The sequence below is a fragment of the Alosa pseudoharengus genome, unplaced genomic scaffold (assembly GCF_046254945.1).
Source record: "Alosa pseudoharengus isolate Yale_2024_CS ecotype anadromous, Long Island Sound unplaced genomic scaffold, YU_APseudo_1.1 YU_APseudo_1.1_scf_5, whole genome shotgun sequence".
Taxonomy (NCBI): Eukaryota; Metazoa; Chordata; class Actinopteri; order Clupeiformes; family Clupeidae; genus Alosa; species Alosa pseudoharengus.
In genome coordinates, this window is record NW_027468837.1 from 20,608,841 (window position 1) to 20,623,433 (window position 14,593).

At 44.2% G+C, this 14,593-nt stretch overlaps 1 protein-coding gene across 1 annotated transcript; it reads right to left on the bottom strand.

Annotated features, from left to right (window-relative positions):
• Positions 1–409: 409 nt before the first annotated feature.
• On the bottom strand, positions 410–12,291 carry wnt4 (wingless-type MMTV integration site family, member 4). The gene is made up of 5 exons (XM_076267634.1): positions 11,707–12,291; positions 2,784–3,019; positions 2,062–2,193; positions 1,732–1,874; positions 410–1,257 (listed from the first exon to the last, which is right to left on the bottom strand). The coding sequence occupies exons 1-5, from the start codon at positions 11,781–11,783 to the stop codon at positions 787–789; spliced, it is 1,059 nt and encodes a 352-aa protein (XP_076123749.1). The 5' UTR covers positions 11,784–12,291; the 3' UTR covers positions 410–786.
• Positions 12,292–14,593: the final 2,302 nt, after the last annotated feature.

Sequence of the window (14,593 nt, forward strand, 5' to 3'; positions counted from 1 at the left end):
GCATCTAAACACGCTACTGATGCCTTAATGAGCGGAAGATAAATGTACACCTGGACTGTGTCTCGAAGTATAGGTTTCTTCTTTTTGTTTGCTTTCATTTTGTGTGTGCTATCCCTTAATTGAGTCGGCTTCGGTATTCCCTTGGTTTCCATCTCTCCAGATGAGTTCCTAAAGCAGCATCAACAATAAAACCCCACCAAACCTCCCTCCCATATGGTTACTCCAAACCCCTCCAATAGACAATCAGACACACATACACACTCACTCACACACACACACACACACACACACACACACACACACACACACACACACACACACACACACACATTGGCTATGTGCCCTCTGAACAACCCCCACAACAACCCCCCAACACGCCCCCCCCCCCTCCCCCCAATCCCCCAAAATGTTTGTCAATGTCCATCCAATGGCACCCCAGCCCCAAAGCCACAGCCCTGGGAATAATGTCACATCCGGTTTTACTCTCTAATACACTTAAATAAGTTAAAAAAAAATACAAAAATAAGAGAGCGACCACATTTTTTTTAAAGTGTGAAAGGAGAGAGAGAGAGACAAAAATAGAACTCTCACTGGGACTTAAGCAATTCCAAAAATCTTGCTTGTAATGTGTCCCATGTATTGAACGCCAAGTTCCTCTAGCACATGTTAAAATGTTAGGAAGAGCATCCCACTTCCCTTGGGGGATTTTTCTCCCCTCTTGTCCATTTGTGTCTCCTTGGAGGAGTAGGATGGGACGTCGGGGGGGTGGGGGGGGTTGGGGGGGAATCACCGGCAGGTATGCATCTCCACCATTTTGCGGCACTGTTTGCACTTGACGTAGCAGCACCAGTGGAATTTACAGCTGCAGCGGTCCACCACCTCCACCTCCTCCGTGTGGAAGCCCCGGCCACAGCACATCAGCTCGCAGCCATCGATGGCCTTGGACGTCTTGTTGCAGTGGCGGCCGGCCGTCCCCAGCATGCCCGGCGTGCGCGGGTCGTAGTCGCAGAAGTCTGGGCTGGGGTCCAGGTAGACCAGGTCCTCGTCCGTGTGCGGCTTGAACTGCGAGTTGCGCGGCACTAGGACCTTGGTGGTGCCGATCTTCCGTTGCTCCACCTCTGTTGCGCCGTCAAACTTCTCCTTGATGACGTTGCCCACCTTCCGGAAGGGCGGCATGGCCTTCCAGCAGGTTTTGAGCTCGCAGGAGCCCGACACCCCGTGGCACTTGCACTCCACCCGCATGTTGTTCAGGATGGCCTGAGAACACAGACGGCACGGCCTGAGTTACTGCACTTAATGGCACCCCACCGCTCCCTTAACAGACTGCCTTTGTAATGGAGCCAAACACTCCCACTGCTGCACAGCACTATTTCAACTCCATCATACCCTTGGACTCGCTTTTGGTCTCTGTTTGAAATTATCCATTTATAGTGTAGGGAAGTGCCAGGAGCCCAGGGGGCTAACAGCTCTGGCACAGCAAGGTGCAATAAAATCAATCAATCAAATGGAGCACACACTAAAAGAATCCATAATGTGTTTACCAACATCAGGGGAATTGTTTGAGAGAGTTTCACACTGTTTTGAAAGTGTTTATTGCACCAAGGTGTTTTCAAATGGGCAAGGTTTATAAGGCCAAATTGGCTGTGCAGCAGATGGAAATGGAAGGAAACATGCTAGGCTAACTGCATTCATAGACTAGGCAGTGGAAGTTGATAGAATGAAGAGCTATACCTTCCTCCCGGCTTCATTGTTGTGAAGGTTCATGAGTGCCCGGTTGGATGATTGGCCCTTTCCTCTCTCTCTGACATCCACAAAGGACTGGGAGAAGGCGACGCCATAGGCAATGTTATCAGAGCAGCCAGACCACTGGAACCCTACACGCACCGAAAAAAGACCACAATAAGAGCAGATGTACCTACAACTAAACCAATAGTGAGTCCTTTGGTAATATCTGAAACCGCAGGCCTGTGCACACATATCACCACCAATATCAGAAGTGAGAGATACACATTCCAGATGTGTGGGGCGACGATGGTGCTTTGGAGAGAGAACACAACTCACCCTCGGGACTGAAGCCATGAACATTACGGTCACAGCCACACTTATCCAGCTCCCCGCTGCTGCAGGCCCGCGTCACCGCAAACGCTACACTTGCTGCCGAGATGGCATACACAAATGCAGCCTCTCTCGTGCCTGTCGCAAAACATCACCAACAAGAAAACATTTCAACAAGTGATTCTATTTGAGCCGCCGTTCTTTTGTTTGTATGGGTCGAAATTTCACTAGTTTTAATAAATGTGACTAGCTTCAGGCATTTCAGAATGTATTTAAGGAGTGCTAAGACAACAATGTAGTTTCAAAAAGGTTTCTATGCAGTGGAGACAAGAGCCATGAAAGACAGGGGTTTGACTCTAGGCATGGGCGGATTATGAACTTTCGGGCCCCTGGGCCCAGATGTATTAAGGGCCCCCTACTAATTGTCGTATATGTGGGAGGGGGTGTTTGGGGGTCCTCCCCCAGAAAATTTTTTATTTGTTTGATGTGATTTCCTGTATTCTGGTGCATTTTGGGGATGGCCAATACTAAATTCAATCAGATTCATAGCCTACATCCTGATTTGTTGATATTGAGGCAATGATTCCATGCAAAGGCTTGGGCTTCAGGGCCCCCTGACCCCTTGGGCCTGGGCCCGGTAGGCCCGTGCAGTAATCCATCCCTGACTCTAGGGGTTTAGGGGTTTGTGAACGTGAGGTGGCTGCAGGGGAACCACGAGTGCTGCTCACCCTGGGTGACGACTTTGCCAAACACGGGCACCGTCTCCAGTGTGGAGCAGTTCCAGCGGCGGTTGCGGAACTGGAACTGGCACTCGTCAATGGCGATCTGCGCGCCGCGTCGCACGGCGTCCATCACCTCCAAGTTGCGCTTGCAGATCTGCACCTGCCGCTGAATGAGGCCACGCAGCTTCTCGCACGTCTTCTCATCCGAGATGCTGCCCACCGACGACAGCTTGGCCAGGTAGCTGCGGCACAGAGGACACAGGTCAGTCAGAATCATACACTCACATAGAATTTACAGTATTACACTCACATACACATATATGTGGCAGTGCAAAAACAGACTAATCATGACACACTCATGTTGAGACAGGCAACAGCATTGCCATGTATCTGCAATACATAAGGAAGACCCATGTAATATGTATTGGCACACACACACAGCAGTGAAAAAAAAACATAAAATATTTTATATAAAATATAAAACCCACACACACACACAACACCTATAAACAGTTAAACTACATGCTGTAAAAAGCACACATCAACATCCAATGCAGTACTAAGGCAACCTCTTTTAACAACACACATAAACAGTTTTGCTTTATGGCTGTTGTTCATTTGCTCCGTGAAGCGCCAACACCATAAAACAAACAGAGCTAAACAGCCAATATGATGCCAAGCTCTAATCAAAAGCGCGGCATTAAATAAGATATTCCCTCGAGAGCACATTTATCACCCTCTTGTGAAAGGCTGAGATAGGCCCAGACCGGATTAAGCACACAGAGGATAGACGAAGGGAGAATCTGCCGTCATCTTCCCATGGGGCTTTGGGTAGGTTCCACTCCTCTAAAGCGATGTTGAGAGGACCGCAGGACAGAGTTATCTGCTCTCTCACCTCCAGGGCAGAGAGGGCAAAAACGCCCCTCACACCCGCTCTCCCTCCACACACACACACACATACTCTACCCCAGACCTCTGCCCCTCCACTCTTCGACACACCTCTCTAAAATTGGGCTTTTCACGAGCTCATCACACTCACCTCCCCGCCATGAGCCTGGGATTTTCAGACCATGCTTGCTGTTGGACATCTCTGACTTCCTCTAACTGTCCCTCCCTGTGTGTGTCTCAGCCTTAAGAAGGGCATCATTCAGAAGACTAATGTTTGTGCTGTGTCTTCAACATCATTCTAAGAACGGCATGAATCGTCTAGGTGCAGTGTGAGCGTTGTTTACTAAACTGGCACAGACTTCTTGGTTCTGGTTTTGGACAGAGTTTTTATTTTCCCATTTCTTGCTTTCAAAGACAGAGCGGAGCATCAAATGAAATTAGTATTGATCTTTCTTTTCTAGGAAATTTGTTGTGGAGGAAGTTAGTAAACATAGACGCCCACTCGAAGATAAATGGAGAGCTCCTATTTGGACTGCAGGCAAACATCTAAACAAGGAGCAAGTACAAACTCAGTTCCAGGTACCGAGAAATTGAGCGTCCTGAAAAATCATCAAGCAAATCATGGACTGGCCAAGACATGGCAAAAGTAAGTCTACAAAATCATGTCTACAAAGTCTACAAAACAGACACAAAAGCAAATACTTGCTTTTTGGGTCACCTATTTTTATACTGTTGCCCTACAAAACATATTAATTGTGACAGTTTCAATACAAAAGTGATGAGTCAGTTAGTCTGCAGTATCATAAGGAAACAATTCAGACGCTTCTGTTTTTGTTAAGTGGAAAAAACATGGGACAAATGGGAAAAACTATGGGTTCTGTTATACTGGCCAATATTTATTAGCAAAACACTGTGTAACAATTAGTTTATTTACTTCAGTTCAAAGAGATGAAGATATACACAAGTACTTTGCATGAACAGGACTGTGTGTCCCTATTCCTCTCCCCTCTTCCTCTCACTCACTCACACACAAACACACACACACACACGCACACACACACACACACACACACACACACACACAAGCACACAATCAAACGTACGCCATGACCCTGAAGCGGTCTGCACTCCACTTCTTGGTCTAGATAACCTTGTCCTCTCCTCACTCGTCTCTATCCTCCCCACTTCAGCGCAGGGATGACATCATTACACTGATGTTTTCCTAGAGGGGAACTTCACAAGGCCCACATGACACAGAGAAATAAGGCCACACGACACGGCCATTAAACGCACACATTGTTTTGTGCTGGTGAAAAGGTGGGAAAGTGTTTGTCAGACTTTTTGACGCTGCTGGATAATTACTGTTTTATCATTCAAAGGATGTAACTTTCAAAGGACCATTACAGTACCATTAAGATGACTTATGTAGAGGATTTATTTGGTTGCATCGTATAACTCTTATTCATTTCGATTAAAAGCAATGAGAACAAGCAAATTAATACCTCTGCTAAATCCACATAAACATAGCACATACTATGTAAGTGATTATAAATGTCATGTTTGCACAAAAGCTCAAGAAAACATTGTAACATAATAGAGTGATAAAGTTTAGAGTTTGGTAACAGTCACAAGAATGGGCCAATAAGTTAACCTATTTCCCCCTCTATTAAATGTAAAAATGATTTCAGTGGTATTTTTCTCTTAGTACTTGGTAATTTAACTACATGCCACAGAATAGATAAAGCAGTACCAAGAAAACTGTCCTGCAATAAAACTTTCACAAGTAGGGAAGGCTTGAAAATGATAAATAAATAAAAATAGCAGCTGCTATTTTGCAACCATTCACCTGAATCCAAAGTCCTCTACAAACTAGTCTGAGGGTGTTTATGTTCTGTTTCAAAACATCTCACGTGGGAAAAATCTTCCCAAGACCTTGACAGGACTGTTGGTGATCCTGTTTTCCTGTCCTCCCTGTCTATCTTTTCCCCCTATTTTCAGCCTCCCCCCCTTTCTTTCTTCTTCCCCCTCTCTGTCTTTCTTTCTCTCTCACACACAAAAACAATGCCTACTGAATCTTGACACCCCCCTCCCCTCCCTCACACGGAGCTTTGGTGGAGATTTTTGCTGGAGCATTCCACCTGGAGCGTGTTGACTGCTCCCCGTGCTGCCGTGTTTGTGTTGCATTACCACACGGCCAGCCCGCACAGTGCGCCCGGCTCCATGCGGCTTAGCCCAGGCCAAGCAGGCACGCAACCACACAGCGAGGGGGGCTCAGGGGAAGAGAACAGGAGAAAGACATTATGGAAAGAGCTGAGAGAAAGAATGAATGAAAAAGTCAAATGGACAAAGGGAGAAAGAACGAAAAACAGAGTGAAACAGGGATGGGGGGGGGGGGCAAATTGAGGTCTTGCTCATAAACATGTTATGCTTTCCTGGCATCAGTAATGGTTCAAACAAAACTAGTCAAAACAATTGAGTGACACAAAAAAACACAAACTACAAACCAATGCAATGAATACATGTGGGACCGAGAGAAACATATTTGTCACTCATTTGTACAAAACTATGACTATGTTGAATCATCAGGCTAGCTGTGTACATTTTCTGTCTTGGGAATCCATCAGAGGTAACAAGTGAAGGTAAATATTAGACCTTCCGGAGCTGTTTATGGCAGATAAACATGTGTGTGTTTGACAGAAATCAGTCATAAATTCTCCTAGTGATTATTTTCTGTTTATGTTTGGCCACTCAGTCTTGCAAGTCTCTTGGTAAGGAGTTTGAAAGACTCCACAGATTTTTAAATGAACGGACATTTAAAATATATTTATCACCTCAGAGCCTATATATTCTGTATAATATATCAAATTATTTCACAAACAACAATTTTGCAATTCAGTACCTTGTATAATTCTGCTAGCAATTGACTTATCTCTCTCTCTTTCTCTCTCTCTCACACACACACACACTTACATTTTACTTAAGTTAGCTTCCAACAGTTACACACACACACACACACACACACACACACACACATGCACACGCAGCTTCCAGCAGTCATTCACTCTAATTCCGTAAGTGTACCCTGTAGACTGAAGAGTCAGATAGGTTTATAAAAACCATGTCTGAATATCCTTTTTCAGGACACCATTACTGTACATACAGACAAATCAAAGCAACTCTACCTCATCCGGACCTGCGGTCTCTCCCAAGCTCTAGAGGGCAGTGTAATCACACTTTCACAAGTCCAACCTGAGTTGAACTTCAACGAACCTGTCTTCACCCCACTTTAAGGTATGTATGTCTAAAAAATCTATTAATGAAAAGCAGTTTTATGAGGTTGCAATGCCCACAGGTAACCTACAATAGATCACTGCAGCTCTGGAGAGGAGGAAATCAAGATTTTAAAATAAAACTTTCCTCAGCCTAAATCAAATGACAAGCAAACGCTTGTGACAGGCTTCATGAAGTGACATAACAAAGAGGTTTGCAAGTGTCATAACCTACTGTAAGAAAAAGTCAGTTGTAATGTAACCTGTACATAGACAGTGAATGAGTGGTACATTCAAGAATACTACTCCCATCCTCAAGTTTCCCAGAATCTCTGATATCCAGAAATCTCCGTTCGACACACATCACCACTAAAATCAAATCCCAAATGCAAGCATCCGAAAATTGACGAATGCCATCGAGGGGGGAAAAACATTGTGGCTACTTGGTCTAGGTTTTAAAGGGTCCCTTGGCGTGTAGCTGACGAAATATGTCAGCGCCTATAAGTGACTGCTGTGCACCTGTGGAACACCCCATGCACGAGGCTCTCCGAGGCCCGCTTGATGGAACACAGAAATCACCTCCGGAGGAGAGCTAACATGTGGAGTGAAAGGGGCGAAAGGGGAGCAATTAACACAGTTACTGACAATGGTGGTGGGAAAATTTGGGGTGCTGCAGTTATTCGTCCCCCTAGCCCCCTTCTTTTTTATTTTTAGGGGAGAAATTAACTCGAGCGAAGCCAGGCGGTGTACTGGCACCAGGCAGGCATAAAAATAACGCGCAGAGAGGAAAAAGTGCTCATAAAGGCTGTAAAATTAGCCCCCTGCTTTGTGCGCTTTAATCCCTGTGCCCTGCTAGCCCAGAGGGATCCTGTCAGTGAGGGTGTGTGTGTGTGTGCGTTCTTGTATGTGTATGTGTGTGTGAGAGAGAGAGTGTGTTTGTGTGTGTGTGTGTGTGTCTGTGAGAGAGAGAGCACGGTAAAGTATGAGATGGAACCAGAGACGAGTGTGTGCGTTTGAGTGTGCGTCAAAGGAGGAGCGACTGTGTGTGTGTGTGTACATGGGGTTTTCTTGGAGTGTTCTTCATTCATATATAAATGTTAGATTCCTTCTCGTTGTTTTGCCCCTGTTCTTCACCTATAATGTTTCCTTTTTTTCAGGTGCCTAATTTAGATCTGTATTCTGTGCATAGGACCAAATTAGACGGAAAAGGCATTAGCAGCGCTCTATGGGCTCCTGAGAATAGGCAGCTGAGAGACGGCAGGAATGTAACAACAGCATTTTTACGGCTTCATCGGCCGCTTGTCACCGTTGTTATTTGTGTGCACCGGCCGAGGCGCCAGGACTACGCAGCGGCAGCGGCAGCTCCCGCCGCCCATCAGCTGCGCACTATTTCTGCCGAATCTCACAGACAATGACGTCTCCATGCTTTCCATCCCATCATTGTGTGGCAGTGGGTTATGGCGACACCAAACATTGACTGGGAGATGCGTACATGGGCACACAGTTGTAAGGTTACAGCCTTGTGCGACAGGTCCGGGTGTTGGTGAATTTGTCTCAGACACAAGGGCGGGACAAGTGACAGGACCTACCATAATCACAATGAATGACCTGATGTGAATATCTGAAAAGGGCAAAACAAATCCCATGAATAAAAAAGTACATAACAAATATTACATAAACAACTAAATAAAATCACCGTAGACTGCTCAGTGATATATATTCTTGACCGATCAAATCAGTAATAATAATTTGTAATTTTGCTGTCTCAAATGTGTATAACATGATTTCATATTTTAGCACTTTTACATTTCTTTTATCGCATCGACTTCTGGTTTGAATCGATAACCTGCAGCTGAATGCAAGTGTGACAAAGGGAAAAGTGAAACAAAAGGGCTGATGGGGACCATAAAGCTAATTTCTCTGCAAATATTTCTCTGTCCGTTAACCTATCGTTTAACTGAAACTGAACTACATTTTTTATTGACAACATTTGTTTCAAAAGCATAGCCTTTGATACACAACAGAATGCACAAATCGCCCGTAGGAAGAGCGCGCCGTGCGTTCACTGCGCCCTTTTAAAACTCGTTTATTTCCCCAGTCGTTTATCTAATATTAATACGAGGACTTTGCACACAATACAGAGATCACAGGAAAACGACTAAATTCATTTTGAGATGCATGACAACTGGTCCGAAAAATGGCAATGCGATTCCTGGATAGGTCTACGTAGGCTAACCGTTCATGTAAATATAAATCGATTAACAATGTCAGTGTTAACCTTCTTAAAATGGTATTTGGCAATCAGACTGAAGAGTTAATATATCTATTTTGATATTCAAATAAATAGCTGTTAAGTTCATTAAGTGTTGAGCTCTCTGACAGATTTCTTTATTAATCATGTGGTCAATTTGTCTTCTAAAACAAACCACCACACATGTATTTCCTATCAAACTATTATCGATACAAATGATCGATATATGAACGCATATATTGAGCGTTTCTAAACAACGCATATTTCACTGAAGTGTTTTCCATAGAGTAAATTAAACCAAATAGTCCAAATGAATAGCATTCATATCGTAAAGCCACACAGGCACAGGTTCGCGAGAAGCAGTCAGGTACCATTTTGACCCCCCACCCCACCCCCACCTGCAGGTGCACCGCTATCCGGCCACCGGGAAGAACATTAGCGGGAGGTGATGACAGGCAGACGCACAAAAAAAAAAAAAAAAATCAACGCATTTCTTGAAGTATATGAAAATGTATAATGCTGTTATAACTACTCCCTTTGAGAACTGCACAACAATTGCTCAATTGTCCAAGATTTCAGAAAGCAATTGGGTTTGATGGATGGACAAAAACAAAACACTAAAGCCTGTATATTTAACAAATCTTTGGATCTTCCGGAATCTGGATGGCAGTATCTATAAAGTTCATATAGGCTACGTCCTGCATTTTGAGGCATTAAGGTTTTCAGATGAGAAGCTGAGACCGGGTTGCCTCATTAGACCGGTGCAACGTTCGTCTCTAGTGAACTCATGGCAGGATCCCTACTGCGCCTCGATGATAATCAGCATCCCTTTTTAGCCAATTGTGTAACTGAATTCGTATTCACCACAACTGAGTTAATAGTTAAATTCATTTATAATAATTATAATGGTGACGATAACTAAATGAAATGAAAAAACTAAGAGCATACTAACTGAAATATGCTACATGATAACTTGCTATGGACAAGCTTTGGCTACTGACCTTTTATGTGAAATACCTCATGTTTAACTTTTTTTTCGGTAACAATGCAGGCTACAATAATGCCACATAGGTGTCTTAAGGCATAATTCTAAATATGGAATAAATCACTGTCTTAATCATCTTCATTGCTACATCTCGAAATCATTTTAGGATACATTAATGAATCGCCTTCACTTGTCAAAGATATTGAATAACGTGTTATTATTGCCCATTTAACCCTCATCTGACGACATGAATTTAATTCTAGGCAGGGTGGCCATATAAATTCACCGGCCTTACAATCACCAAAGAGTTGAGTAGTATTTTCGTCATGCATTTTTCCAGAATAAACAATACCTAAACGATGATACCAATTGATACAAATGATACCAATTACAACGTAATTACAACCTTCCCAAGCAACTTCAATACGAAAAAACACACCCCTAGTAGACTGGCTATTCTTCAACAATTCAATTATGGTCGACTAAGCTTAAAACCCCCATTGAACCATATCACCACCATGCCTGCTCTAAACTTTTTTCCCTGACACTGAAGTTTCCTTCATTGGGCTCTTGGGAGAATTACCCCGTATTTCAGTGAAATTTAAACAACCACTGTCGGATATAGCGGTTCGGGTTGAGGTCCCAGTGACGACCTGGCAACTGCAGCCTCTCACATGCAGCATGAACAGCAAAAACAGTAAGTCTACAGTTTTCACGTGAACCTGAACGTCTGAAAACTGTCCTTGACTTGGACTACCTGCAAATACCTGTACGAGGGGGTGGGGGAAGCTCTCCAGCTCCCGTTGGGATTACTCCTGTCAGAATAATCATATTTAGTAGACAAGCAGAGAGGGTTTTGCTAAAGTGGTGCATGTCTCCACATGTTTGGAACTCTTACCACGCCTGTGTGCCATAACACACTACGGCCTTCGATAGATTTACTGGAAAAAAATAGCCTTGAACTTGAGACATTACTGCAAACCTCCGTTTTTTTATAAGAACCCTAAACATGATTTCTGCCTGATCTAAGAATCAAACCACCAATTTTTCCATAAAACGCTCTCTGATAGAGTAAAGCGACAGGCCCACCGGGAGAACAGCTGTCTATGTCCTGTGCCGGAACCAGGTGTGCAACTAAGTGAACAACATTAATTTGGTACCTGTTTCATTTTTCAGCGACAGTGGTATTTATATAAGCAATATATTGCCCAATCTTCCCAAATAGGCTACTATGTATATGCATAAAGCAATAAAACACTGCCTGCACTCATATCTAATGGTTTATCTGAGAGAAACAAAAAAGAACACACGGTCAAGGTGGTCAGTCAAAAGCCACTAAAAGGACACCTCTTGTGCCAAAAATGTGGGAAACTAGAGGGGGGCTGCACACGAAGTTAAATTTTAACACGAATGACAGTCGAACCGTGGCTGTGTCATCAACAGAGGGTTATCACTGGAAAGTAAAGGCAACACATTTATACACCACATGCACATCACTCGAATGAATGAATGAGAGCGCAAACGTTGCTCACTTACAGCCAGTTGCTTGCGTTTGCGGAGAAGAGCGCTAAAATGAGCAGCAGCAATGACCTTAACAAATATCCTGCAGTCATCTTGAGGTTTGGAGGAACACTGCTGCCAAATCAGCATACAATCCACACAAAGTAGGTTTACTATATTTGCTCACAGACAGACTGACGTTGACGTCTAATTGAAGTGGCAATATGGATCAATTGACCCCTTAAACTGGATTAATCCATGGTTTAGCATCCACTGGAGATAGAAGCACAAGTCGTTCCGTCAGCCACTGTTACCGTTTCAGGCACCAGCAGAGTTTCTCCGAAAGAGTCGCTAATTTTTGACAGCGAGACCATAGAGTAAAACTGGCTCCTTCTAGTTTATTTCTATATACACTCTTGTGTGTCCAGACAAGCAGTCGAACGCTTGACAACTGACTAAAGGAAAGTGATTTTAATCCCACGGGTCTCTGTCAGTGCTGGTGTTCCGTAGGCTACTGCCTCGTTTCGCGCTCCGTCATTCCGGTTTGGTCAAATCGCAGTAGGCTACTCTCAAACTTAACTCTGCCCTGGCTGATAACCCCAGTAGATGCCACCACTCTGAGCACGGCGTGAGACTGAATGTCGAATTTAGGAACTCCTGGAGGATTTAGGAGGGGCGGCGCGAAATGTGGGGGGAGTTTTTTTTTAATGCGACTCCACAGATAAAGGCGGGTTTTAGTGCTCCACACGAGAGTTATATATTTTCTGCCCTCTCTGCCAAGGGCTGTTTTAAAGATCTCTTGAGAGGATGCGATAGGCAACGGTCCACGTTAACCGCGTTAGCTACACACATTGGCACTGTTTTTTCCTGCCCCAGCTCCTCCAAATTTCAAGTACTCTGCGGTCAAAAGTGCTATTTAAAGATTGGTCACCGCACAACAGACCGTTTATTCAACTCAAATAGAGCCATATGGTAGACATTGAAACAACTTGGGGCCTGCCACTACAAAAGCATAAACAGGGCTATGAGTAGCCTATGAGACAAACACATTCTACTACTACTACTACTACTAATAATAATAATGATAATAAAACGTGATGTCTCATAACACCAGTTGCTATCAGTGTCCTGTTATATAATAGCCTATGGTTCGTAGACAGGCAGTACAAACATGTATAGTTTACAAACTCTATCGTATAACGTATAGGTTTAAAATGAACTTGCAGACTCTAAATTGGATTTCACTTATTGAGTTTTCTGCTTGAATGTAGCCTCTGACTGCTGCATTTTGCATCATCTGAGTGAGTATTGTTTCTAATTGGCACGAGTTTGTTTTAAGGCTGAGTTATTTTCGCCTTGTGAGATTCATGTAAACACTTTTTGTCATGCGTAGCAGGTGCAATTAGCAGAGCTTAGTTGACATGTCAGAGCCCGCTCACGGTCCCGATGAGTGAGTTCTGAGAGCTAACGGATGGTCAGTGGCCAACAGAGGGAGGTAGTGAGCAGCACTGAAAGGTGTGAGGTCCTGAGTGGACAGGTGCTCTTCTCTCCAGCAGCTATGTCCATGAAGTGACCATATTTCTGTGCTTTTCCAGCTCTCCAACCGTTATGTTTTGTGAAGTAAATGGCCTATGTCTGTTGGAAGATCCAATTTGTTGCAGGCCAATCTCAAAAGGACATTGAGAGCTTCTGAGAGATGGAATTGTAGCTCTCTCAAGCCAGAGTCAGTTAGATCTTCTGTCTGACTGGATGGAATGCACACCAGGAAACCTCATAGTGAAGTCTACAACTGAGCCCTATTGAACGGCATCTGATCATTGTCTGTTTAGCTTTTTTGCAATCTCATACAAGTTAAACATACTCCCTCTTTCCTCCCACCCCCTTCCTCTCTGTCCATCGGCACAGATGATTTCCATCATATGCTCCACTGACAGCTGCCTGGAGGGGTTTGAGCATGTTTGGTGGCTGTGTCACCCCTCTCTCTTCGTCAGCGGCTTGGGGAGCAAATACAGGGCTGATGGCCACCTGTCCTTGGGAAAGGCCCTGGGACTCTCTCTCTCTACCGACAACATGAACCACAGAGATGATCCTCTCCAAAGATACTTACCATGATTTGAACTGTCTGGAAAAAGAGAACCTCTTCAGTGTGTTTGTGTATGTATGAGAGCCTATGCATGCACACCAAGAGCAACCTCAAACACCTTGTCTACTTTAAATATGTTTACTTTAAGTGCTGGCATTCAAAGCGAGGGGTGGTAAAGAAGGGGGTAAACTTACAAGAACTTATGTCAACACTTGGTTCTTTTTGGTGAAAAAAACACAACATTGCCTTGGGAATATCAATCATCATAACAGGCTTGCTGAAATGGCTGAAAAACTGAAACAATACAGGAATGTTTATATAACACTAGCCTATGAGTAAGCGTGTGTGTATGTGTGTGTGCAAGAGTGTGTGGCAGCAGGTTGTCTGAGTTCAGCTCCATGTTTGTGTATGCTGGCATGTATGTGTCTTTGTATGTATGCGCGCGCGCGCGCGTGTGTGTGTGTGTGTGTGTGCGTATATTCACAAGTGTGAAAGTGCAAACATGTTGTAAGTGCCACCGACTCCCCTGCTGCGTGTTTAAGTGAAATTAGCAGAGGCATGCACCACTTGTGAAAGAAACCATTATTCTATTGTAAGCTCGCTAGACATCTGGGGTTAGCCCACAGACAGCGGGCGTTCTGGCCTCCCACTGCCAGAATGGATTACCTATAACAACTAGGGAGTGGGCCTGCCACTCTGTCTTTACTAGCTCATCATGTCTGCCATCATGCCCGTTTGTTTCTTAATGTGGCATTTGACCACTGGGATCACTGCGCTGGACGTGCCCTTACCCCTCTCCTTTGTGGCCCGTCTAACATTCACCCGGAGGAATTTCTCCTA